Source organism: Piliocolobus tephrosceles, chromosome 2 (assembly GCF_002776525.5).
Source record: "Piliocolobus tephrosceles isolate RC106 chromosome 2, ASM277652v3, whole genome shotgun sequence".
In the NCBI taxonomy this organism is placed as follows: Eukaryota; Metazoa; Chordata; class Mammalia; order Primates; family Cercopithecidae; genus Piliocolobus; species Piliocolobus tephrosceles.
Window position 1 is genome coordinate 94797258 of NC_045435.1, and position 27015 is coordinate 94824272.

A 27015-nucleotide genomic window follows, 5' to 3' on the forward strand; every position below is an offset into this window, starting at 1 on the left:
AAAAAAAAAATTAAAATTGTATCAATATATAATCCCAATCAGTGTGTTTAAAATGCCTTTTGTTAGAACTTCCAACATTGAGTTTTTATCAAATTATATATCCTTTTATCCTTGCCAGTCAACTTTGAGGTATAATTCACATGCAGTAATAGTGTAATACTGTAATTTAAAAAATTGTTAATTGTAAATTATGCATAATTTAAAACATTCCATTTTAGCCATTTTTATGTGTACAGTGGCATTGAGTTCATTCTCATTTTTGTATAACCATCACCACTATTCATTTCCAGAACTTTTTCATCATCTTAAACAGAATCTCCTTACCCATTAAACAGTAACTTCCCTTTTCCCTTCCCCAGTCCTGGTAACCCATACTCTACTTATTCTGTCTTTGTGAATTTGCTTATAGTGAGTGCCTCATATTGCTACCGAAACATCAAGGGGTTTGGTCTAGGTCCTCTTGTTCATAACACAGAAAGCCAATCACGGAGACAATGAGTATTGCTGGGGAAGAAGGCTTCAATTGGGTGCTGCAGCTAAGGAGATGGGAGATCAGTCTCAAATTTGTCTCCTCAACTAACTAAAACCAGGGGTTTATTTAGCAGGGAAGGAATGTAATCATGTATGGGAAAACAGGAATTAGGGAAGGGTGAGGAAGAGGAGTTGGTTGACAGGAAGCAGGTAGTTGATCAGGCAGTTGTGATGAGTGAGGGGGTCTGGTATCTTATGGTCCAGATGTGGTGATCTGTTAAGTTTCAGTTCCTTGATAACTATCTGGGAGGCCTGATGGTTGGTTTCCCAAGAAAGGAACTCAGATAAGACAAATGTAACTTTCTCAAGGTTTAAGACTAGGAGGGTCAATTTCTATGTTTATTTTAACAGACCGTAAACATCAGTTCTATAGGACAGTTGGTCTGGTTTCATTTGCAGCGTTCATCCATGTTATAACTAACGTGTCAGCATTTCATTCCTTTTTGAGGCTGAATAATATCCCGTTGTATGTACATACCACGTTTTGTTTATCTTTTCATCTGTTGTTGGGCACTGGCTCATTTATATCTTTTGGCTATTGTGAACAATGCTGCTATGAACGTTAGTGTTTTCTGTTTTTGTTTTTTGCTAACAGCTATCCTGATGGGTGTGAAGTAGTATCTCATGGTTTTGATTTGTATTTTGTGACTAGTGATGTTGAACATCTTTTCATGTGATTGTTGGCTATTTGTATAACTTCTTTGGAGAAAGGTCTAGTCAAGTCATTTGCCAATTTTTGAATTGAGTTTTATGTTGTTGAGTTGTAGGGTTTTTTATATATTCTAGATATTAACCCCTTGTCAGATAAATGATTGCAAATGTCTTCTCTTATTACATAGGTTGCTTTTTACTGTGGCAGGTGCCTTTTTGAGATGCGAATTTAGGAAGCATTTTTCTATTTTTTAAATAAGAGTTTTATACTTGAATAAGGTAAAGTAAATTTAATTAAAGTAATGCTTTAATTAAAATGTTTTTAATTAAAAAACACTTTTCCTGTTTCTTTGCTGTAGTTCTCCTCTTGATTGATTGCATTTTATCATTTGGTAGTTTTTTTTTGTTTGAGACGGAGTCTTGCTCAGTCGTCCAGGCTGGAGTGTGATGGCGTGATCTCAGCTCACTGTAACCTCTGCCTCCTCGGTTCAAGCAATTATTCGCCTCAGCCTCCCGAGTAGCTGGGATTATAGGCACTTGCCATCATGCCCGGTTAATTTTTATAGTTTTATAGAGATGGGGTTTCACCGTGTTCGCCAGATGGTCTTGAACTCCTGACCTCAGGTGATCCACCTACTTTGGCCTCCCAAAGTGCTGGGATTATAGGCGTGAGCCACTGTGCCTGGCTGGTCGTTTTTTTTGTTTGTTTGTTTTCAAGGTCTCTCAGTGGCTTACCTCTGCGCCATGCTTAGGAATTTGAGCTCTCTCCCCTATACTAACTGTAGCTCTGTAGGATTTGGGGGTCACCCTTACCTTTTTTTCCCCCTCTTTTGTGTGTCTTGTTTGAGTTAGCTTTTCTTTTCATTCTAGGACTGTAAATTTTACTAGATTGTCTCTAGGAATCTCTTTTTACTAATTTGCTCCTGCCTGCCTGCCCCTTTCCCTTCCCTTCCCTTCCCTCCCCTCCTTCTCCCATCCTGTCCCTTCCATCCCTTCCTTCCCCGCTCCTGTCCCTCTTGTCCCTTCCTTCCCTTCTTTTCTTTCCATTTATTTTGAGACAGAGCCTTGCTCTGTCACCAGGCTGGAGTGCAGTGGCATGATCTTGGCTCACTGCCACCTCCGCCTCCTGGGTTCAAGCGATTCTCCTGCCTCAGCCTACCGCCTACCGAGTAGCTGGGATTACAGGTGTGCGCCACCATGCCCAGCTAATTTTTGTTTTTAGTAGAGATGGGTTTCCCCCATGTTGGCCAGGCTGCTCTCGAACTCCTGACCTCAAGTGATCCACCTGCTTTGGCCTCCCAAAGTGCTAGGATTACAGGTGTGAGCCACAATGCCCAGCCTCTTCATCCCTTCTTTAGCTTTCATGTTATTTCTTAGATTTCTTCCTCACTATTTCCTCCTTTTTCTGCTCCTGAAACCCCTACAGGATGGGTGTGGGAGTTTGTGTCTCTTGACTCTTCTTTCAAATTTTCTTTTGCTTTCTCACTTTCTCTTGTTTATTGAGATATAATTCACATACCATAAAATTCACCGTTTCAATGTGTACAGTTCAGTAGGTGTTAGTATATTGAAAGTTGTTCAACCATTGCCATTATCTAATTTGAGAACATTTTTCTCACCCAGTGAAACCCAGTACCCATTCTTCTCCAACCCCTGGCAAGCACTAATCTACTTCCTGTCGACTGATTTGCCTATTCTTGATATTTCATATAAATGGAATCATACAGTATGTGGCCTTTCGTGTCTAGATGCTGTCATTTAGCATAATGTTTTCAAGGTTCATCCATATTGTGGAACGTGTGAGTACTTCATTCCTTTTATAGCTGAATAATCCTTGTATGGCTATACCACATTTTGCTTATGTGGTCTTGATAGACATTTGGGGTTGTTTCCACTTTTGGCTATTAGGAATCATGGTGCTCTGAACATTTGTCTACAAGGTTTTGTGTGAACATACGTTTTTATTTCTCTTAGAGTAGTGAGATTGCTGGATAAAATGGTAACTTTATTCAATCTTTTGAAGAACTGCCAAGCTCTCTTTTGTATACTTTTATTTTAGGTTCAGGGGTACATATGCAGATTTGTTATATAGGGAAACTCATGTTATGGGGGTTTGTTGTACAGATTATTTGGTTACCCAGGTACTAAGCTTAGTAAGTACCAATTGTTACTGTTTCTGATCCTCTCCCTCCTCTCACCCTCCACCCTGAAATAGGCCCCAGTGTCTGTTGTTCCCTCTTTGTATCCATGCAAACTCTCTTCTTTTATTGCTCTTCCTTGACTTTATCTTTGAGCTCTCAAGCTTGGTGTTTATCCCCACTTATTTTATTATTTAGGATTTCAGTTAATTTTTAAATTTCAGCAATCATATTTGAAAGTTTTTGTTCATTTTCTTTTTCTCTAATTGGTCCTTTTTCCTAGCTGCATATATTTGGTGTATCATGTACTTCTGAATTTGAGGATAAATATTAGGATTATAAAAATTCTCTTCTTGGGGCAGAATTTAGAATTAAATATTGTTATTAATATTAAAGGTTAAACATTAGGATTATATAATATAAACCTGGAACCTGGACTTTGAAAAAAAGGGGAACACAATTAGGATTATAAACATTGTATTCTTATCTCTTAAACTTGTAGGTCATTTCTTTTTCATCATGGTCTTGCTTTTTTTTTTTTCCAGCATGCTCATTTAATTTTATTAACAGCAAACAGGTATTTTAAAATATTATATTTTTGGAACAGTTTTACTTATTTATTTATTTATTTATTTTTATTTTTATTTATTTGTTTTTATTATACTTTAAGTTCTAGGGTACATGCGCACAACGTGCAGGTTTGTTATGTATGTATACATGTGCCATGTTGGTGTGCTGCACCCATTAACTCGTCATTTACATTAGATATATCTCCTAATGCTATCTCTCCCCCCTACCCCCTCCCCACAATAGGACCTGGTGTGTGATGCTCCCCTTACTGTGTCCTAGCGATCTCATTGTTCAATTTCCACCTATGAGTGAGAACATGCAGTATTTGGTTTTCTGTTCATGTGATAGTTTGCTGAGAATGATGGTTGCCAGCTGCATCCATGTCCCTACAAAGGACACGAACTCATCCTTTTTAATGGCTGCATAGTATTCCATGGTATATATGTGCCACATTTTCTTAATCCAGTCTGTCACTGATGGACATTTGGGTTGATTCCAAGTCTTTGCTATTGTGAATAGTGCCACAGTAAACATACGTGTGCATGTGTCTTTATAGCAGCATGACTTATAATCCTTTGGGTATATCCCCAGTAATGGGATGGCTGGGTCAAATGCTATTTCTAGTTCTAGATCCCTGAGGAATCACCACACTGTTTTCCACAATGGTTGAACTAGTTTACAGTCCCACCAACAGTGTAAGTGTTCCTATTTCTCCACATCTTCTCCAGCACCTGTTGTTTCCTGATTTTTTAATGATTGCCATTCTAACTGGTGTGAGATGGTATCTCATTGTGGTTTTGATTTGCATTTCTCTGATGGTGAGTGATGATGAGCATTTTTTCATGTGTCTGTTGGCGTATGAATGTCTTCTTTTGAGAAGTGTCTGTTCATATCCTTTGCCCACTTTTTGATGGGGTTGTTTGTTTTTTTCTTGTAAATTTGATTGAGTTCTTTATAGGTTCTGGATATTAGCCATTTGTCAGATGAGTAGATTGCAAACATTTTCTCCCATTCTGTAAGTTGCCTGTTCACTCTGATGGTAGTTTCTTTTGCTGTGCAGAAGCTCTTTAGTTTAATTAGATTCCATTTGTCAATTTTGGCTTTTGTTGCTGTTGCTTTTGGTGTTTTAGACATGAAGTCCTTGCCCATGCCTATGTCCTGAATGGTATTACCTAGGTTTTCTTCTAGGGTTTTTATGGTTTTAGGTCTAACATTTAAATCTCTAATCCATCTTGAATCAATTTTCATATAAGGAGTAAGGAAAGGATCCAGTTTCAGCTTTCTACTTATGGCTAGCCAATTTTCCCAGCACCATTGATTAAATAGGGAATCCTTTCTCCATTTCTTGTTTTTGTCAGGTTTGTCAAAGATCAGATGGCTGTAGATGGGTGGTATTATTTCTGAGGGCTCTATTCTGTTCCGTTGGTCTACATCTCTGTTTTGGTACCAGTACCATGCGGTTTTGGTTACTGTAGCCTTGTAGTATAGTTTGAAGTCAGGTAGCGTGACGCCTCCAGCTTTGCCCTTTTGACTTAGGATTGTCTTGGCAATGCGGGCTCTTTTTTGGTTCCATATGAACTTTGAAGCAGTTTTTTTCCCAATTCTGTGAAGAAAGTCATTGGTGGCTTGATGGCAATGGCATTGAATCTATAAATTACCTTGGGCAGTGTGGCCATTTTCAAAATATTGATTCTTCCTATCTATGAGCATGGTATGTTCTTCCATTTGTTTGTGTCCTCTTGTATTTCACTAAGCGGTGGCCTGTAGTTCTCCTTGAAGAGGTCCTTTACATCCCTTGTAAGTTGGATTCCTAGGTATTTTATTCTCTTTGAAGCTATTGTGAATGGGAGTTCATTCATGATTTGGCTCTCTGTTACTGGTGTATAAGAATGCTTGTGATTTTTGCACATTGATTTTGTATCCTGAGACTTTGCTGAAGTTGCTTATCAGCTTAAGGAGATTTTGGGCTGAGACAATGGGGTTTTCTAAATATACAATCATATCATCTGCAAACAGGGACAATTTGATGACTTCTTTTCCTAACTGAATACCCTTGATTTCTTTCTCTTGCCTGATTGCCCTAGCCAGAACTTCCAACACTATGTTGAGTAGGAGTGGTGAGAGAGGGTATCCCTGTCTTGTGCCAGTTTTCAAAGGGAATGCTTCCAGTTTTTGCCCATTCAGTATGATATTGGCTGTGGGTTTGTCATAAATAACTCTTATTATTTTGAGATATGTTCCATCAATACCGAATTTATTGAGAGTTTTTAGCATGAAGGACTGTTGAATTTTGTCAAAGGCTTTTTCTGCATCTATTGAGATAATCATGTAGTTTTTGTCTTTGGTTCTGTTTATATGCTAGGTTACATTTATTGATTTGCGTATGTTGAACCAGCCTTGCATCCCAGGGATGAAGCCCACTTGATCATGGTGGATAAGCTTTTTGATGTGCTGCTGGATTCAGTTTGCCAGTATTTTATTGAGGATTTTTGCATCGATGTTCATCAGGGAGATTGGTCTAAAATTCTCTTTTTTTGTTGTATCTCTGTCAGGCTTTGGTATCAGGATGATACTGGCCTCGTAGAATGAGTTAGGGAGGATTCCCTCTTTTTCTATTGATTGGAATAGTTTCAGAAGGAATGGTACCAACTCCTCCCTGTACCTCTGGTAGAATTCGGCTGTGAATCCCTCTGGTCCTGGACTTTTTTTGGTTGGTAGGCCATTAATTATTGTCTCAATTTCAGAGCCTGCTATTGGTCTGTTCAGGGATTCAACTTCTTCCTGGTTTAGTCTTGGGAGAGTGTAAGTGTCCAGGAAATTATCCATTTCTACTAGGTTTTCCAGTTGATTTGCGTAGAGGTGTTTATAGTATTCTCTGATGGTAGTTTGTATTTCTGTGGGGTCGGTGGTGATATCCCCTTTATCATTTTGTGTTGCGTCTATTTGATTCTTCTCTCTTTTCTTCTTTATTAGTCTTGCTAGCGGTCTATCAATTTTGTTGATTTTTTCAAAAAACCAGTTCCTGGATTCATTGATTTTTTTTTGGAGAGTTTTTTGTATCTCTATCTCCTTCAGTTCTGCTCTGATCTTAGTTATTTCTTGCCTTCTGCTAGCTTTTGAATGTGTTTGCTCTTGCTTCTCTAGTTCTTTTAATTGTGATGTTAGGGTGTCAATTTTAGATCTTTCCAGCTTTCTCTTGTGGGCATTTAGTGCTATAAATTTCCCTCTACACACTGCTTTAAATGTGTCCCAGAGATTCTGGTATGTTGTATCTTTGTTCTTATTGGTTTCAAAGAACATCTTTATTTCTGCCTTCATTTCGTTATGTACCCAGTAGTCATTCAGGAGCAGGTTGTTCAGTTTCCATGTAGTTGAGTGGTTTTGATTGAGTTTCTTAGTCCTGAGTTCTAGTTTAATTGCACTGTGGTCTGAGAGACAGTTTGTTATAATTTCTGTTCTTTTACATTTGCTGAGGAGTGCTTTACTTCCAACTATGTGGTCATTTTTGGAATAAGTGTGATGTGGTGTTGAGAAGAATGTATATTCTCTTTATTTGGGTTGGAGAGTTCTGTAGATGTCTATTAGGTCCACTTGGTGCAGAGTTGAGTTTAATTCCTGGATGTCCTTGTTGACTTTCTGTCTCGTTGATCTTGTGGGGTGTTAACACCCCACTCGTTGACAGTGGGGTGTTAAAGTCTCCCATTATTATTGTATGGGAGTCTAAGTCTCTTTGTAAGTCTCTAAGGACTTGCTTTATGAATCTGGGTGCTCCTGTATTGGGTGCATATGTATTTAGGATAGTTAGCTCTTCCTGATGAATTGATCCCTTTACCATTATGCAATGGCCTTCTTTGTCTCTTTTGATCTTTGATGGTTTAAAGTCTGTTTTATCAGAGACTAGTATTGCAACCCCTGCTTTTTTTTTGTTTTCTATTCGCTTGGTAGATCTTCCTCCATCCCTTTATTTTGAGCCTATGTGTATCTCTGCCTGTGAGATGGGTCTCCTGAATACAGCAAACTGATGGGTCTTGACTCTTTATTATCCAATTTGCCAGTCTGTGTCTTTTAATTGGAACATTTAGTCCATTTACATTTAAGGTTAATATCATTATGTGTGAACGTGATCCTGTCATTATGATATTAGCTGGTTATTTTGCTCGTTAGTTGATGCAGTTTCTTCCTAGCATCGATGGACTTTATATTTTGACATGTTTTTGCAAGGGCTGGTACCTGTTGTTGCTTTCCATGTTTAGTGCTTCCTTCAGGATCTCTTGTAGGGCAGGCCTGGTGGTGACAAAATCTCTAAGCATTTGCTTGTCTGTCAAGGATTTTATTTCTCCTTCACTTATGAAACTTAGTTTGGCTGACTATGAAATTCTTGGTTGAAAATTCTTTTCTTTAAGAATGTTGAATATTGGCTTCCACTCTCTTCTGGCTTGGAAAGTTTCTGCCGAGAGATCTGCTGTTAGTCTGATGGGCTTCCCTTTGTGTGTAACCTGACCTTTCTCTCTGGCTGCCCTTAACATTTTTTCCTTCATTTCAACTTTGGTAAATCTGACGATTATGTGTCTTGGAGTTGCTCTTCTCGAGGAGTATCTTTGTGGTGTTCTCTGTATTTCCTGAATTTGCATGTTGGCCTGCCTTACTAGGTTGGGGAAGTTCTCCTGGATGATATCCTGAAGAGTGTTTTCCAACTTGGTTCCTTTTTCCCCCTCACTTTCAGGCACCCCAATCAGACGTAGATTTGGTCTTTTCACATAATCCCATACTTCTTGGAGGCTTTGTTCATTTCTTTTTACTCTTTTTTCTCCATACTTATCTTCTTGCTTCATTTCATTCATTTGATCTTCAATTGCTGATACTCTTTCTTCCAGTTGTTCAAGTTGGTTACTGAAGCTTGTGCATTTGTCACGTATTTCTCGTGTCATGGTTTTCATCTCTATCAGTTCTTTTAAGGTCTTCTCTGCATTGATTATTCTAGTTATCCATTCATCCATTCTTTTTTCAAGGTTTTTAGTTTCTTTGCACTGGTTACGTAGTTCCTCCTTTAGCTCTGAGAAGTTTGACCGACTGAAGCCTTCTTGCCTCACCTCGTCAAAGTCATTCTCTGTCCAGCTTTGTTCCATTGCTGGCGATGAGCTGCGTTCCTTTGGAGGGGCAGATGCGCTCTGATTTTTTGAATTTCCAGCTTTTCTGCACTGCTTTCTCCCCATCTTTGTGGTTTTATCTGCCTTTGGTCTTTGATGATGGTGACGTACTGATGGGGTTTTGGTGTGGGTGTCCTTTCTGTTTGATAGTTTTCCTTCTAATAGTCAGGACCCTCAGCTATAGGTCTGTTGGAGTTTGCTTGAGGTCCACTCCAAACCCTGTTTGCCTGGGTATCAGCAGTGGAGGCTGCAGAAGATAGAATATTGCTGCACAGCGAGTGTTGCTGTCTAATTCTTGCTCTGGAAGCTTCGTCTCAGGGGTGTACCCCACTGTGTGAGGTGTGAGGTGTTGGTCTGCACCTAGTGGAGGATGTCTCCCAGTTAGGCTACTCAGGGGTCAGGGACCCACTTGAGCAGGCAATCTGTCCATTCTCAGATCTCAACCTCCGTGCTAGGAGATCCACTGGTCTCTTCAAAGCTATCAGACAGGGGCATTTACCTCTGCCAAGGTTTCTGCTGCTTTTTGTTTAGCTATGCCCTGTCCCCAAAGGAGGAGCCTACAGAGGCAGGCCGGCCTCCATGAGCTGCGGTGGGCTCCCCCCAATTCGAGCTTCCAGGTGGCTTTGTTTACCTACTTAAGCCTCAGCAATGGCGGGTGCCCCTCCCCTAGCCTCGCTGCTGCCTTGCAGTTAAATCTCAGACTGCTGTGCTAGCAATGAGGGAGGCTTCATGGGCGTGGAACCCTCAGAGCCAGGTGTAGGATGTAATCTCCTGGTGTACCGTTTGCTAAGAGCCTTGGTAAAGCGCAGTATTAGGGTGGGAGTTACCCGATTTTCCAGGTGTTGTGTGTCTCAGTTTCCCTTCGCTAGGAAAAGGGATTGCCTTCCCCCTTGCACTTCACAGGTGAGGCGATGCCTTGCCCTGTTTCAGCTCTTGCTGGTCGGGCTGCAGCAGCTGACCAGCACCAATTGTCAGGCACTCCCCAGTGAGATGAACCTGATACCTCAGTTGAAAATGCAGAAATCACCCATCTTCTGTGTCACTCACACTGGGAGCTGGAGGCTGGAGCTGTTCCTATGCGGCCATCTTGGGTGCTCCCTTCGTCCTGCTTTTTAATGCTGTTTATTTCTCAAATGCCTGGTGATCTCTGGTTCTTAGTTTATATTATGAATAAATGATTAAATTGATTGGTATAGAAGTTGGCAGTATGAGTTTCCTTTATGCTTGCCTAAGTCTCCTTCTTCAGTAGTCTCTCCTTTAAATAAAAGGTTGGTATGTGGGTAGGTGAGGCCTGTTGACTGGTTGACTTTAATTTGGAATTCTAGCTGACTGAAGATCAGGTAGGCAGGCTGGAGGCCTCTGCAATTGCCAGGGTGGGTTTTTATTTGGAGTGGAGTTGGCTTTCCTCATTTAACCCCTTCCCTGTTTCAGTATCTAGAAGACCACTGTCTCTGCTTCCCACATCTATGTCCCACCCCAAGGTGGATTGCTCACTGTGGGAACATTTTTCCACATTTACCCAGGAGGCCAGGTCTGCAGGGTCTATTCTGTGTACCAGGGAAGGGTGATGGAAAAGAGGCAGAACCTGATTGACTCAACTGTTTCTTGTATAAGGACACAATTGTTCCTTGTGCATTTGTAATCTGATGATTGTCCTGTGGCTGATTCTTGCTTTCTGTCTTAGTTTGTTCCAAGTCCCTGAGGCTTCCTGGGGAACGTCTGTCTACCTGTAGTTCTTAGGGGATTCCTTTGTTGGTTCTCCGTCAGTCTTAATTCTATCTATGCATGCCATCTGAGATTTTCTCAAACTTTCTAGTCCAATTTTAGCCCTCCTTTTTGTTTCCAGTTATCATTTAATAAAAATAACTTGTATTTTAGAGACTGTAGAGGGATCAGAAAAGTGAGTGTCAAGTGTTTAGTCTGCTAAAGACAGAGAATCATTAAAGACATAGAATATCTCACAAGTTTAGATCTGTGTTACTTACATGATTATGATTTATGGACACTTTCTTATCTTTCCCTTTTATTTTTTTCTTTTCCTTATTTATTTATTTTATTATTATTTTCAGAGACTCACTCTAAAAAAATAGGATCTCACTGTGTCCCCGAGGCTGAAATGTGAAATGGAACTACCAGTGCATATCACCATGCCTGGCTAAATTAAAAACTTTTTTTTTTTTTTGTAGAGACAGGGTCTCACTTTGCTGGCCAGGCTGGTCTTGAACTCCTGGCCTTAGTGATCCTTCCATCTCATCCTCCTAAAGTGCTGAGGATTACAGATGTGAGCCACTGTACCCGGCCAAAGTTTTCATTTTTTAATATGATGTATAAGGTATATAGAAGTGCTTTTTTTTTCTTTTGAGACAGTCTCACTGTGTCACTCAGGCTGGAGTGCAGTGGCATGATCTCGGCTCACTGCAACCTCCACCTCCCAGGTTCAAGCAGTTCTCCTGCCTCAGCCTCCCAAGTAGCTGGGATTGCAGGCACCCACCACCACGTCCAGCTAATTTTTGTATTTTTTAGGAGATATGGGGTTTCACCACATTGGCTAGGCTGGCCTCGAACTTCTGACCTCAAGTGATCTGCCCACCTCGGCCTCCCAAAGTGCTGGGATTACAGACATGAGCCACCATGCCCAGCAGAAGTGCTTCTAACTTCCCAAGTGTTTAGGCTTTTTGTTTTATATTTGTTATTTTTACTTTTCTCCTTTTACTACATCAAAATGAGTCCTTTATAATTTCTGCCTTAAGGAATTTTAATAATTTATCTTTGTGGTCTAATATAAAATCATTTTTAATGTATGCCATGAATGTAGTCAACTATTAATAATAATGTAGTAATAGTGGCTTGCTCATTCAGCACAAATTGTCATGACACAATGGTAATTTCTGTGTTATGACATGTGGATTATCTCCTGATTCTTAGAACAGCATGAGGTACATATTATTTCCTACTTGTTGTGCCTACCAGGCATATGAAAGATGAGTAATTATCCCAGGGTGCTGTCTGCCTCACCCCCAATGGTGGGTCCAGGGCCAGGTCAAGACTTTGAATTCCAGAGTGTTAGACAACATCCTATACAGCCTCCCACTGAGTAAGAGTGGTCTCTGTAGGGTGTAGACTTTGATAGATACATCTGTTAGTTTGACTTTGTAGTTTTATTTAGGATGCTTGAATGTGTGAATGTATTGATGAATGTATTCATTGTTGCCTTCTCTCTCTGCTTGGAAGAGAAAAAAATTGAAGTATACCACTACTATGGGTTTACTTTTCATGCTTTGTTATTTGGTGTATAAAGATTCACACCAGGCTGGGCGCCGTGGCTCATGCCTATATCTCAGCATTTTGGGAGGCTGAGGTGGGTGGATCACGAGGTCAGGAGTTCAAGACCAGCCTGGCCAACATGGTGAAACCCCATCTCTACTAAAAATATGAAAATTAGCTGGGCATGGTGGTGCACACCTGTAGTCCCAGCTACTGGGGAGGCTGAGGCAGGAGAATGACTTGAACCCAGGAAGCAGAGGGTGCAGTGAGCCGAGATCATGCCACTCAGTGCACTCCAGCCTGGGTAACAGAGCAAGACTCCCTCTCAAAAAAAAAAAAATCACATTTTATTTCTTCTGTAGGTCATACGTTTTTTAGTTCTTTATTTTATTTTTATTTTTATTTTTATTTTGAAACGGAGTTTTACTGTTGTAGCCCAGGCTGGAGTGCAATGATGCGATCTTGGCTCACCTCAACCTCCGCCTCCCAGGTTCAAGCAATTCTCCTGCCTCAGCCTCCCGAGTAGCTGGGATTATAGGCGTGCATCACCATGCCTGGCTAATTTTGTATTTTTAGTAGAGATGGGGTTTCTCCATGTTGGTCAGACTGGTCTCGAACTCCTGACCTCAAGTGATCTGCCCGCCTCAGCCTCCCAAAGTGCTGGGATTACAGGCCTGAGCCACCGTGCCTGGCGATGGTTTTCAGGTTAAAGGGAATCTTTTTCTCATGAGTTTAGCCTTGAATTCTACTGAGATTTACATTGGAAATCCTGTTTGCCTTGTACAGCCATACTTTTATGCACTTTTTTCCTACTAATGTGTTTAGTTATTTTGCTTTTCATGTTGATATATTTATTCAACAGACTGTCTCGGTGTTACAGTGGCGATGGGGATACAGCCCTGCCTTCATGGATCTCCTGGGCTGGTTGGGGAGACAGATAATAAACAAGTAAATGAATGAATAAGTAACTACAGAAGTTTAGTTTTGCTCTAATGTGGTAGCCATTAACTTCATGCGGGTTATTTAAATTAAAAATTGTTAGTAGCTTACTCATTCAGCACATATTGTCAGACACAATGGTACTTTCTGCACATGGATTATCTCCTTTGATTCTTAGAACAACATGAGGTACGTATTGTTATTGGTCCTACTTATGAGGTAACCAGGACCAGGCACATGAAAGATGAGTAATGACCCCAGGGTACTGTCTCCCTCACCCTCAACTGTGGGGGTAATTTTTACATTAAAAATTAAGGCCAAATTCAATAGCTTACGCCTGTAATCCCAGCACTTTGGGAGGCTGAGGTGGGCAGATCACTTGAGCTGAGGAGTTCAAGACCAGCCTGGACAACATGGCGAAACCCTGTTTCTACTAAAAATACAAAAATTAGCAGGGGTGGCGTTGCACACCTATAGTCCCTGCTACTTGGGAGGCTGAGTTGGGAGGATTGCTTGAGCCTGGGAGGCATTGCAGTGAGCGGAGGTTGTGCCATTGCACTCTAGCTTGGGTGACAGAGTGAGAACCTGTCTCAAAAAAAAAAAAAAAAAAATTAAATGTTTTGTTCCTTACTTGCATGTATCATATTTTATGTGCTTGATAGTCATATGTCTAGTGGATACTGTATTGAGCAGTGCAGATGTGGGACACTTCTGTCAGGGCACAAAGGTTTGTTAGACAGTGCTGCCTTAGATGCTGTCATGGAGATGGGTTGGTTCTGAGATATAGTGTCAAGTCACTGGGGTCACCTGGAGTGGTGAACTGAGAAAACCTGAATTTTGAGAAGGAACCTGTACTGTGAGGGTGTTGTATATAGGGTATGTGATACTTGTATTTAGGATTTTGGTAAAAAGTGACTATTCATAAGCGATTTAAAGTTTCTATTTTTAAAGTATAGGATTTTTAGGTAGTGTGTTTTCTCTTGTTCTAATAGGAATTGTTTTTGGTCATATTAGGGAAAATAATTGGCATGTTGCTACATTTTTATTTTAGTTGAATAAATCTGGTAGCCAATATTTACTTTTATAAATTGAAAAATGATTGTTTCGTAAATATTTTGAGCTTGTCTTTGAAAAGAGATAGACAGATGCAGTAGCTCAAGCCTGTAATCCTAGAACTTTGGGAGGCTGAGATGGGAGGATTGGTTTTCAGGAGTTCAAGGCCAGCCTGGGCATCACAGCAAGACCCCATCTCTACAAAAAGTAAAAAAATTTAGCTGGGTGTGGTGGTGCACGCCTACAGTCCCAGCTCCTTAGGGGGTTGAGGTGGGAAGATGGCTTTTCCAGTTGTCCTACAGATATTTTTCAAAATGACTACTTGTAAAGTATAATCTTTTTATTCAGAGGTGGGATGCTAATTCTACAGTTGCCCAGGACTTCTTTAATTTGTGTATGTTAAGATATTTTAATGGTCAATTTAAGAAGTGTTGAAATTTATAAGAATCATTTCTGTATGTTAGAGTTTGATAACGCAGACATTTTCCCTGTAGTACTTTTCTGAGTCTGATTTGTTTTCCTCCATGGGTACCATGTAGGTTTATTTTAAGACAGAAAAAAATAAAAGCTGACTAAGGTACATACTGATTATCCCAGACAACACGCCGACATCACTAAATAAGAGTGCAGTTCTCATCAACTCATTTGTTTCAATTAGAAAAAAACTAATCAAAACTAATTTTTCTGCATTAAATATCTTTTCAAATCACACCGAATGTGATTTATTAATAGTAATTTATCACCTTCAGTTTTCTGCTGGATACTAAAAGAACACCTCATTAAAACTTGTGTTTATGCAAATAGTACAATATTTTAAAAACTTTTGATTGTAAAAATTTCTGTTACACTGAATATATACAGATATGTTACTATTCAGATATTATTTACTACTTGCATAGAAACTCACTGATCTACTAACAAGTAGAAAAGAGACCTTTAGCCAAATGCCTCTGTACTCAGCAATAAAAGGATTACTGTTTTGCTCTTTTCTCTGGTTAAAGATTTTAAAAAATTTTATTTTTCCTTTTGCTATTAAACCACAACTTGTTTAAATTTTGTCGCTATTGCAGTATTGCAGCGGACATTACAGTTCGTGTCTCCCTATGTATATGTTTCTCTGGGCTGTGTACACATGCGAGTCTGGGCGTGACCTGTCACATTCAATTTTTAATTTACAGTCTTATATCTGATGCTCATTATTGCATAATGTAACTAGCTGGGATTAGTTTCCTTGGTCCCTGACTCTTCAGAGCCTGTTTTTTCTCCATTTACAGACGGGCCAAGGTTGCTCGGGTGATTGGTTTACTGGCTTCGCACACAACTGAGCTCCAGGAAAATACACCTGTTGTTGAGGTAATGTCTTTTATGACTTAAATGTGATGAATGACAAGAAATACTGTTCTTGATTCTGTAATTTAGAACATGCAGCTTTCACTGACCTTCACTTGATTTTTCTCTGTGGGATTGTGGCAATCGTTCTAAAACTGTCACCTCAACAGACCTTTAGGCTTAAACGTAGCAGCACATTTACAACATAGTCCATCATTAAAATGGCACAGCAGAGTTAACAAGACTTGTGAACTCTGCTCATCATTCTTTCATTTGTTTTTGAATAAGGCTTTTTTCATTTCTAGTTTTCTTGTAGTCTGTCCAATAGACTAATGTATTTCCTAGTTAAAGGATAGCTTACAATTCAAAATTCAAATTCTTCTGGCTTTTCACCTTGAATTTAGTGTTTTCATATGAAAGATTACTTTCTACCTATTCTGTTAATGTATGTTACACTTAATCGGTAATGGGATTTTATCCCTTGATCTGGGAAGAGGCTCAAGAGTCAGCATAGGTGAAAAGAACCAAGGCTTTTAGGGGCAACAGCAAGAGTTCCTGAAGGAAGTAAAGGGGTAGGGAGAGGGGATTTTGTAGAGTTGAAGCTGGTTGTGTGGTATTTGGGGCTTTGAGAGGAATTGGAAAAATTTCTATGTCTGTCTTGTCCACTATAGTAGCCAACTGGTATTTGGAGCCTTAAGAGGAACTGAAAAATTTCCTCTCTGTGCAGTAGCCAATTGCTGGGATAGTTCCCAGCTGGCCTTATAGTGTCTGGGTGGAGATTAATTTAATTTCACTGTATTTCCCTTGCTTACAATTCCATCTCTATTTCCTGCAAACTGTTGGATCTCTGAGCTACTAGTAAAATGCTACTAAGTCTAAAATTTTCCTCTTTTTTTGTGGTGGGTAGGGGGACTAAAATAAATGAATTGTGACCTGTATAATTACCAATGGTGCCCAGCTTGGTTCTCAGAGATATGTCGAGTAGATTTTTATCTAAAAGTTTGAGCATATAGGGGAGTATCACCAGGAATATGAGAAGGCTTAGGATCTCAAAAATGGGAGTTCCTTCTGATGGCTCAGAGCAAAAGGTCTCCAGTGAGATGTAGTAGCTGTAGGAGAAGGGAGAGAATTTAAAGTCCAAGACAAAGTCCCAATATTTTAGAGGATATCCCTGCATCATCAGAGCAGGCATTTGTTGCTCAGGAGCTGTGAAGAAAGAGCTTCTGAATATGTAAAATATGACTGTTGAATTAAATTATTCAGTAGTTGCGGTAATAAGTAGGACGGATACTTTAGGAAGCTGAGTTAGTGAATTTGAAGATCAGTTGGATGAATTCTCTTAGGATTCATAAAGAGGATAAAGATTATGAACTAAAAAGGCATGGATGATAGTTTCAGATTTGTTGAACTATCCAGTGTAGTAGCCACCAGCCACTATGGCTATTGAGTGCTTGAAGAAAAGCTAGTCTGAATTGAGATGACCAACTTATAGAAAAGAATAGTATGGCCACCCTGTAATTTCCAAACCCCATTGTTCTACTTTATCTTTTTCACACTATATATCACCACCTGGCATTTTATGTATTTATTTCTCTTTCCACTACAAGCTCCATTGGAAAAGGGATTTTGAACTGTCTTGTTCAACACTCCACCCCAGTGCCTAGACAGTGCCTTGTGTATATATAGATACTGACAAATATTTCAAAATAAATGAATAAAACTCTATCAGTATTCTTGGAAATCCGTGTAGCAGTGCCTGGAAGATGGTGTGTTTTGCTGCTGCAGGAATTCTCAAGGGACTGGGCAGAGGGCATGTGAAGTAACCCGGGACCTGCTGGTCACCCTGGGTGATGTGATGCCCTCATTCTACTGGTACTTGCTGTTGCTGCTGCTGCACTCCCACTTGGAGAGTTTGGCCCAGCAGTTCCTGAACCATATTTGTTACCTGTTCTCACTAGGGTTGAGTTCTGTGGCCAGTTTGTATTCTCAAAGTATTTCTGCTACTCCAGTTGTTGTACTTTGTTGACATTGTATTCCTGGTGCTGCCTCAACTGAGAGGAAATGGTGGGTGTTAATTCCCGAGGTTCTTGTATCTTTTATTCCAGTACTGTTCCCTTCATGGGCATTTGCTGATGCTTTATTAGTTTGAAATGCAAGAACTTAGAGAAAATCATACTTATTTCATTAAAAAAAATGGCGTGTACTGAACTATCTGGTGAACTGTTTTGAATTACACACACTGTATTGTGAACTACATTTGGTTGGATAATAGAGAGTTTGTATAATAACTTGAAACTGGATGAGATGCTCCTCTGTGATGCCATCTTAATTTTGTTATTTCTCAACACTTTTTACTTTTAATGGCAAAAACTGTAATTACTTTTGCACCAACCTAATTCCTGCTGTGAGCAATTGGCTGTGATAATTTAAGTAGCCACTAGAGGTCATTCAAGCACTAGGAAAAAAGTTGTGCAAGTTTGAAGAATTTATGTTTCAGTTTCCAGAAGCAGAATCTGTGGAAACTGAGCAGGTACATGGTACCATGTTTCATCTTTTTCTTGTTTTTTTTTTTTTTTTTTTTTTTTTAAGTTTCTGCTACAGGATGTGTGGCTCCATTCCACTGGTGATTTTTTACCATTTAAGATGAGTAAGATGAATGAAAACCATTATAGTCTCTCCAGAAAAATACAGTCAACACTTAGCACATGATTTTAGGGGATCTGGGAACCCTGTGGAGTGAATCTTTGGTTCATAACTTTTGAGACCAGGTTTCTGTAAAACTCACAATTGGGTACTTGTAGATAATTTTTCAGTAATCAGTAACAAAATTTCAAGTGTGAGATGAATCCTGAATTCTCTATTAGGTTTACTCTCAGTGAACAAGAAAAATTGTGGTTGCAGATCCTATTAGCATTTTATTTTATTTTATTTTATTTATTTATTTATTTATTTATTTATTTATTTATTTATTTATTTATTTATTGAGACAGAGTCTCGCTTTGTTGCTCAGGCTGTAGTGTAGTCGTGTGATCTTGGCTCACTGCAACCTCTGCCTCCCGGGTTCAAGAGATTCTCAGCCTCTGCCTCACGAGTAGCTGGGACCACAGGTTCATGCCACCACGCTCTGCTAATTTTTTTTTTTTTTTGAGATGGAGTCTTGCTCTGTCGCCCAGGCTGGAATGCAGTGGTGCAATCTCGGCTCACTGCAAGCTCCGCCTCCCGAGTTCACGCCATTCTCCTGCCTCAGCCTCCAGCGTAGCTGGGACTACAGGCACCAGCCACCACACCCGGCTAATTTTTTTGTATTTTTAGTAGAGACGGGGTTTCACCGTGTCAGCCAGGATGGTCTTGATCTCCTGACCTCGTGATCCACCCGCCTCAGCCTCCCAAAGTGCTGGGATTACAGGCGTGAGCCACCGCGCCCGGCCCACTCTGCTAATTTTTGTATTTTTAGTAGAAGAAGCATGGTTTCATCATGTTGGCCAGGCTGGTCTTAAACTCCTGGCCTCAAGTGATCCACTTGCCTTGGCTTCCCAAAGTGCTGGGATTACAGGCGTGAGCCACTGCACCTGGCCCATATAAGCATTTTAAAGGTGTAGAACCTCATTTTGTTGCTCACCTTTGTACCCCACAGTGCCGAGCCAGCAAAGTAATGTGTATTTTAGGCCCTCATTCAATGCTGAAGAGTTTAATGAATGATTAAAAGAATGTCAGAAGAGTATGATGGTATAATTTGTTACAAAGAGACAGAGAAAATGGAGCAAAAATCTATTTTACTATCCCTGTAATATAATTTAAATCTCTTTCATCTTATTCTCTCATCAACAGCTACAGAAAATAACTGGTCATGATCTCCTTTATGCATTTAGAAGCGTTTATTGACATCTGTATCTTTTTCACAGAAAAATATAACCATCTGAAGCTTATTTTCCTAGATAACACATTTACCACTCTGTAATCATTGTGGTTTCTATGTGTAATAATTTTAAAAAATATCTCTGATATTAAGTCAACATATTTAGTCTGAAGCATGCAGTGGATATATTTTAGGAAATTTAATATAGACCCATCAAATGCTAGAACTGAAAGGAATTATTTTTGTGACCAAGTGTCACTCTGTTGCCCAGGCTGGAGTTCAGTGACACGATCTTGGCTCACTGTAACCTCTGTCACCGAGGTTCAAGCGATTCTCCTGCCTCAGCCTCCCGAGTAGCTGGGATTACAGGCATGCACCACCACGCCCAGCTAATTTATTTTGTATTTTTAGTAGAGACGGGATTTCACCATGTTGGCCAGGCTGGTCTCGAACTCTTGATTTAAAGTAATCCACCCACCTCAGCCTCCCAAAGTGCTGGGATTATGGGCGTGAGCCACCACTCCTGGTCAAAAGGAATATTAATAGACGTTTTAGGTTAACCCATTCATTAAATTTCTTTATTATCAGCTGGGCATGGTGACTCACGGCTGTAATCCCAGTACTTTGGGAGGCTGAGGTGGGAGGATAACTTGAGCCTAGGAGTTTGAGACCAGCCTGGCCAACATAATGACATCTTGTCTCTAGAAAAAATAAAAACAGTTTGGCGTAGTGGTGCGCATCTGTGATCCCAGCTACTTGGGGCTGAGACATGACCCTGGGAGGTTGAGGCTGCAACGGGCTATTATCATGCTATTGCACTCCAGCTTGGGCAACAGAGCAAGACCCTGTCTCAAATAAAATTTTTTTTATTATGGAAAATTTCAACATATATAGAAGTAGAGAGACTAGAATAATGAGGTAGCATCTTTCCCTTCCAGCAATCAACACTGGCTAATCTTGTTTCATTTTGTCTCCTGCTTTCATTCCCCCTTTCCTTTTTCTCTCCTTTTCTCTCTCTTACTGGAGTGTTTTAAATAAGATAGTATCATTTTACTAGTAAATATATTTTTCTAGCAGAAAAAGATTAGAAAAATATATAACTGTGATTTCATTATCACACCCAGTACATTCAACATTAGTCTCTGAATATCATCTAACACCCAGTTAGTGTTCAGATTTTCTTGGTGGTTTCATACATGTCATTTTGTAATTTTTCTTTGAGCCAGGGTTGCGTTTAGATAATGTGACCCTTAAGTCTCTTAATTCCTGGTCTCTTATTTTTTAGTGTCATTTATTTGTTACAGACAAATTGCCCCTTGTCTTGGCCCAAATTGGAATATCAGAAGCTTTATTGCACCCCTTTGGTATTATTTAACATAGTCCTTTATCACCTGCCTTTCCTTTCTTGCACATGGCTGCTTAGATGTGGACCCTTGATTCAGTACTTTTTTTGGGGGGATGGCTTGGGGAAATAGGAATTTGTCATAATTGGTGCTGTATTTTTCCTGTTGCTTCATAGAAAGTGAGACAACTAAACATTAAATGCCTCTATTAGAGGGGTTACAGTTGATCACGAGAGTCAGATGTTGCCAGCCTTATTATAAACATTCCCATCACTCTTTGTTTTCTTCATGCCCTCATCTGTGAGTCAGGAACTCATCACTCTTTTATTTCATAGTTTTAACATCAATCGATTATTGTCTACATGTAGTCATCCTTTAGAGTTGCAAAATGATAATTTTCTTATTCTGTAATTTCCTTTCTGTTTGTAGTTGGAAGTCTTCTTATAGAAGATCTTTCCCTGATCAACTATTTGGTTATCCTAAAATAGGGTTTGTTTTGTAAGGTAGGATAAATGCTTGATTGTTCCTCTTCATAGGTCAGTTTTCAGAATAAAGAGTTGGTACCTTAGAAATCTCCTTAAGTGTGCAGTGAGATTGATTTTATATTCTTAAGAACTTACAGATGTATGTATATATATATATCGTCTAGTCCTTTGCAGTTGTTAGTCTTTTAAATGCTTACATTGTTTCATCTCTATCCAGTGGGAGCTCTTTCAAGTTTGCTCCTTTCTCCCTTTGACACGAACCTGCTCCTGTCTCTGATAGCTTGCTGGCTTCTCGGCAGTGAGCTTTCACAGGCTTGTTTCGGGAATTGTCATCCCCTAGTTATGAAACCACTTCTATAAGGAATCTTGTTTACTTTTTGTTAGAAGATGTAGTTAGAGAATGTAGTCTGGGTTCCCTAGGATTTTTTTTTTTCCTCTCATAGAACTTTTCAGAGGTCAGATCTAGGTACTATTGTTTCTTAAAAAGAGAAAAATTCTCAGTTTATTCATAGCTTTCCAATTCAGAATTTTTTTTTATTGAGATGGAGTTTTGCTCTTGTTGCCCAGGCTGGAGTGCGATGGCGCAATCTCGGCTCACCGCAGCCTCTGCCTCCTGAGTTCAAGCAATTCTCCTGCCTCAGCCTCCCGAGTAGCTGGGATTACAGGCATGCACCATCATGTCGTACTAATTTTGTATTTTTAGTAGAGATGGAGTTTCACCATGTTGGCCAGGCTGGTCTCAAACTCATGACCTCAGGTGATCCATTCGCCTTGGCCTCCGAAAGTGCTGGGATTACAGCGGTGAGCCACCGTGCCTGGCCCCAATTCAGATTTCAAATTCGTTTTTACCTCTTGATTTACAATTTTTATTTTTCTTCTCACAAGGTAATAATCCTGGCTGGGTGCAGTGGCTCATGCCTGTAATACCAGCACTTTGGGAGCCCAGGCAGGTGGATCCCTTGAGTTCAGGAGTTTGAGACCAGCCTGGCCAACATGGCAAAACCCCATCGCTACTAAAAATACAAAAATTAGCTGAGCATGGTGATGCACGCCTATAATCCTGGCTACTTGGGAGGCTGGGGCATGAGAATTGCTTGAACCCAGGAGGTGAAGGCTGCTGTGACTGGACCACTGCACTCCAGCCTAGGCAACAGAGGAAGACTCTCTCAAAAAAAGAAAAAAAAAAAAGAAAAATCTTGGTCATTAATAACATTAACATAATTTTTTTTTTTTTTTTTAGCTTAGAGTTTAGAATAGTTTAAAAATAGTCGTACAAGTATTGTTACTAACAACACAACTACAAAGTGCATTTAAAGTACTTTTTTCCTCTTGGAATATAACCCACTGGATGATACGTACAGTCAAAATTCTGACTTATAAAATCAATTTAAATAATTCTTCACTTTGTATTTTTGTCACCAATATGATATATGGTTATTTATGTTTTCAATGTTTTTTTTTTTTTTTTTTTTAGATATTTAGAGATTACTTTGTACTTTCTTTCTGGTTTGAAAATTATAATTCTTTTTTATTGAAGTGTTAGAAATATGTACAAAACATAAATGTACTGCTTAATGAATTATTGCCAAGTGTGAAAACCTAAGAAACTGCCACTGGGTCAAGGCACAGAACATTGGGTAGAACATTGCCAGCATACCCGGGGACCCTCTTGTGCCCTCTCCCGATCACTCTTCTCTTCCTATGCGCCAAAGGAAGTTACCGTAACTTCCAATTCTGTGATGATTTTGCTGGCTTTTGAATTTTGTTTAAATTGAGTCATATGATATGTATATTTTGGTATCTGGCTTTTTTTATTTCATATTATGTTTGTGGAATTCATCCTTGTTGCATGTACCTGTAGTTCATTTTTATTACGTGAGTATACTACATCACTGGTGATGGGCATTTGGATTGTTTTCTGTATTTGGCTATTATAAGCCTTGTACACACATTTTGATGCACTTGCGTAAGCTCTCTGTTGGGTATGCATAGGAATAGAATTGGTAGGTTACAGGATATGTGCGTGTTCAACTTTAGGGGGTAATCTAAACTATTTTCCAAAAAAGTTGTATAAGTTAAAATGTTTTGACTAATGAAAGTATGGTCAGTGCTCTGTATTCTCATTAATACTTGGTGTTGGCATAAAATCATGTTACATAAGTATTTACCAGTTTCCTCTTTATTTTTAACATTAATGGTTACTGAGTTTGGTATGGCATCAGAAGATATGCATATATACTTTTTCTTCCTATCTCTATTAATAGGTGGATTATATTAATAGAATTCCTAAAAATAAATCACCTTTGCATCTTTAGAAGAAACAACTTGGTGCTCTCTATAATACACTGTTGGAGTCTCTTTCCTAATGTTTTTTCTAGAATTGTTCCTCTATTTTTTCTTGCCACATTACATTGATTCTTGGAGAGTCCAGGCTGTTTGTCCTGTAGAATGTTCCACATTCCAGATCTGTCTGCTTGCTTTTTCTCGGTATTGCTAACTTATTCCTCTAGTTCACACATTTCCTATAAACTGTAGGTTAGGGCTGGAAGCTTCGTTAGTTTCAGGTTAAACCATTTTTTTGGTAAGAACATAATAGGTGATATTGAGTACTTCGTATTTCAGCTCATCAGGAAGCATGCAGTGTCAGGTTTTATTAGTTGCACCTACTTTGATCATTTGATTAAAGTAGTGCTGCCAGAGAGCTCCATTGTAAAGGTACATCTTTTCCTTTGCAGTGCCACTTTCACTCTCATGTGATGTACGCAATAAGAACATAATATTAAAACTTATGTAGATTATAATTGCTGTTTGAACGTTTTTCAAAAATAAAACATACAATTTTAGTTCAGGAAATGTTAATCATTGAATTAATTGTCATTAATTGCCATTGCATTTTCTCTTTATTTTCAACAGATTATTACTATTTTTATTTTTGAGATGGACTTTCATTGTGTTTTTGAGGCTGGACTACAGTGGCACAATCATAGCTCACTACCTTGGGCTTAAGCCATCTTCCCACCTCAGCCTCCTAAGTAGCTGGTACTAGAGGTGTGTGTCACCATAGCCAGCTATTTTTATATTTTTTATTTTTTGTAGAGACGTAGTCTCCCTATGTTGACCAGGCTGGTCTTTTTTGAATTTTTAAAAATAATTTTAGCCAACCTTTATTGAATGCTTACTGTGCACCATGTGCCAGGCTGGTCTTAAACTCCTGGGCTCAAGTGATCCATCCACCTCAGCCTCCCAAAGTGTTGGGATTACAGGCATGAGCCATCACACGTGGCCTCAACAGATTGTGAATTCACTAAGTTCATCATGCTGTGTAACGTTATTATCACCATTATTGTTTTTGAAATTAATCTAATTTAATTTTTGTTTTTTGAGGCAGGGTCTCGCTCTGTTGCCCAGGTTGGAGTGCAGTAGCATGATCATGGCTTACTGCAACTTCATACTCCTCAGCTGATCCTCCCACCTCAGCCTCCGCAGTAGCTGGGACTACAGGTACATGTCACCATGCCTAGCTAATCTTTTAATTTTTACTTTTAGTAGAGATGGTGTGTTGTATTATTTCCCAGGCTGTTCTCTAACTTCTGGTGACAAGCAACCCACCTGCCTCAGCCTTCCAAAGTGCTGGGATTACAGGCATGAGCCACTGTACCTGACCTCTAATTAATTAATATATTTTTAATATATATTTTTTATTTTAATAGCTTTTGAAAAACAAGTGGTTTTTGATTACATGGATGAGTTGTATAATGGTGAAGTCTGACATTTTAGTACACTGGTCACCTGGGTAGTGTACATTGTACTCAGTATGTAGTTTTTAAAAATCCCTCTCCCCTTCCCCACTTGTGAGTATCCAGTGTCCATTATACCACTCCGTATCCTTTGCATACCCATAGCTTAGCTCCCACTTATAATTGGGAACATAGGATATTTGGATTTCTCTTCCTGAGTTACTTAGAATAATGCTGGCCTCTAATTTAATTTGAAAAATTTATTTTACATTCTATGTCCTCACATTTTTTGTGGGATAATCACATTTTATGATTTAGTTCTTTAAAAGAGTGATTGACTTAAGAATATTGGCAGTATGTTTTTAGCTTTCTACTGAATTGGTTATAGAATTGAATTTTATGTTAAAAGTGGTTATATGGTGATTTGAAGCATTATTTAACTTAGTTCTTTCTGAAAATTGTATGAAAACTCTAAACATAGTGTATGATGAATCTATTTCAAAGGCTGTGGTATTGTGTGCTCCTCTTTGGGCTCTTGCTCTGTGTTAAGATGCACAATTGCACCACTTCCTCTTCTCTCTCTCCTAGCTTGAGTAGTATTGCTTTTCATTACTAGGACAACTGCACATAGTTCTGTCGTTGTCCTTATTTTCCATAGCCCTCATTTTCAATGTATAACTTTTATCAAGAACAAACAGCACTTGTAACACTTTCTGAGATGTATCAGTTATATATATATATACACTTATTTTTCCCTATAGTTTTTCCATGTAGCATTTATTATGGTTTTGTAAATATTCTTATAAAAATAACATGTGGTCTTCTAATTATGGCAATTTAGCTATTGAGATAATCTTGTAAATTATGTGTGATCCTCCCACATCAAAAAAAAAAAAAAAAAAGGGCAACACAAAAACAAACCTAGAGGGCGGGTGCAGTGGCTCACACCTGTAATCACAGCACTTGGGGAGGCCGAGGTGGGTAGAACAACTGAGGTCAGGAGTTTGAGACCAGCCTGACCAATATGGTGAAACCCTGTCTCTACTAAAAATGCAAAAATTAGTCGGGTGTGGTGGTGGGCACCTGTAATCCCAGCCACCTGGGAGGCTGAGACAGGAGAATTGCTTGAACCTGGGAGGCAGAGGTTGCAGTGAGCCGAGATCACGCCACTGCACTCCAGCGTGGGTGACAGAGTGAGACTCCATCTCAAAAACAAAAAACAAACACGAAACAAACAAACCTAAAAATGCAGGTTAAAATGTAACAAAAAGACTTTGGAATACACATGTGAATGAACCAGAAAGTGAGGGAAATTTTCAGAAGTCAGAAATGGGGACAACTAAAATCCTGAAATGGTAACACTTTAAGGCTGTCTGGGACAAGATGAGATGGTGGTTATTGCTATTGTATAATAGTTTTGAGGTTTGATACAATTTAAGAATAAAAGATGAGGCTTGAGATTTGCCTGAAGCAGTTAGATGGAGCTAAGAGCCTTGGAGAGCTATCCTTTTAATAAAATGGGGAATTTGGAAAAAAAAAAAAAAAAAGCAACTCACTTACCTACATAGAGAGATAACAAATGCGTTTGTTTATTTATTTATTTATTTATTTCAGATAGAGTATTACCCTGTCACCCAGGCTGGAGTGCAGTGATCTTGGCTCACTGCAACCTCTGCCTCCCAGGTTCAAGCAGTTCTCTGTCTCAGCCTCCCGAGTAGCTGGGATTACATGTGCCTACCACCATGCCTGGCTAATTTTGTATTTTTAGTAGAGATGGGGGTTTCACCATCTTGGCCAGGCTGGTCTTGAACTCCTGACTTCATGATCCAACAGCCTTGGCCTCCCGAAGTACTGGGATTACAGGTGTGAGCCACTGCATCTGGCCAAAGTTTGTTGATTTTTATCTTCAGCTCTAGAAAGAGGGGAAAAAAAAGTCTTCCATATAATTTTTCAACTGCAGTTTTTTTTTTTC

The 27015-nt window shown here is 39.3% G+C and overlaps 1 protein-coding gene across 4 annotated transcripts in view; it reads left to right on the forward strand.

Moving 5' to 3' along the window:
• The window catches only part of ULK4 (unc-51 like kinase 4), a 711191-nt gene that overhangs the window by 69860 nt on the left and 614316 nt on the right, over nucleotides 1–27015 (forward strand). For all 4 annotated transcript variants that reach the window (XR_003309577.1, XM_023231716.3, XM_026454879.1 and 1 more), the window contains one exon: nucleotides 15568–15646. Coding sequence is in view for 3 of the 4 variants with exons in the window: in XM_023231716.3 (XP_023087484.1) it covers nucleotides 15568–15646 (79 nt within the window). In the remaining variant the exon portion in view is untranslated. The remainder of the gene's footprint in view (nucleotides 1–15567; nucleotides 15647–27015) is intronic.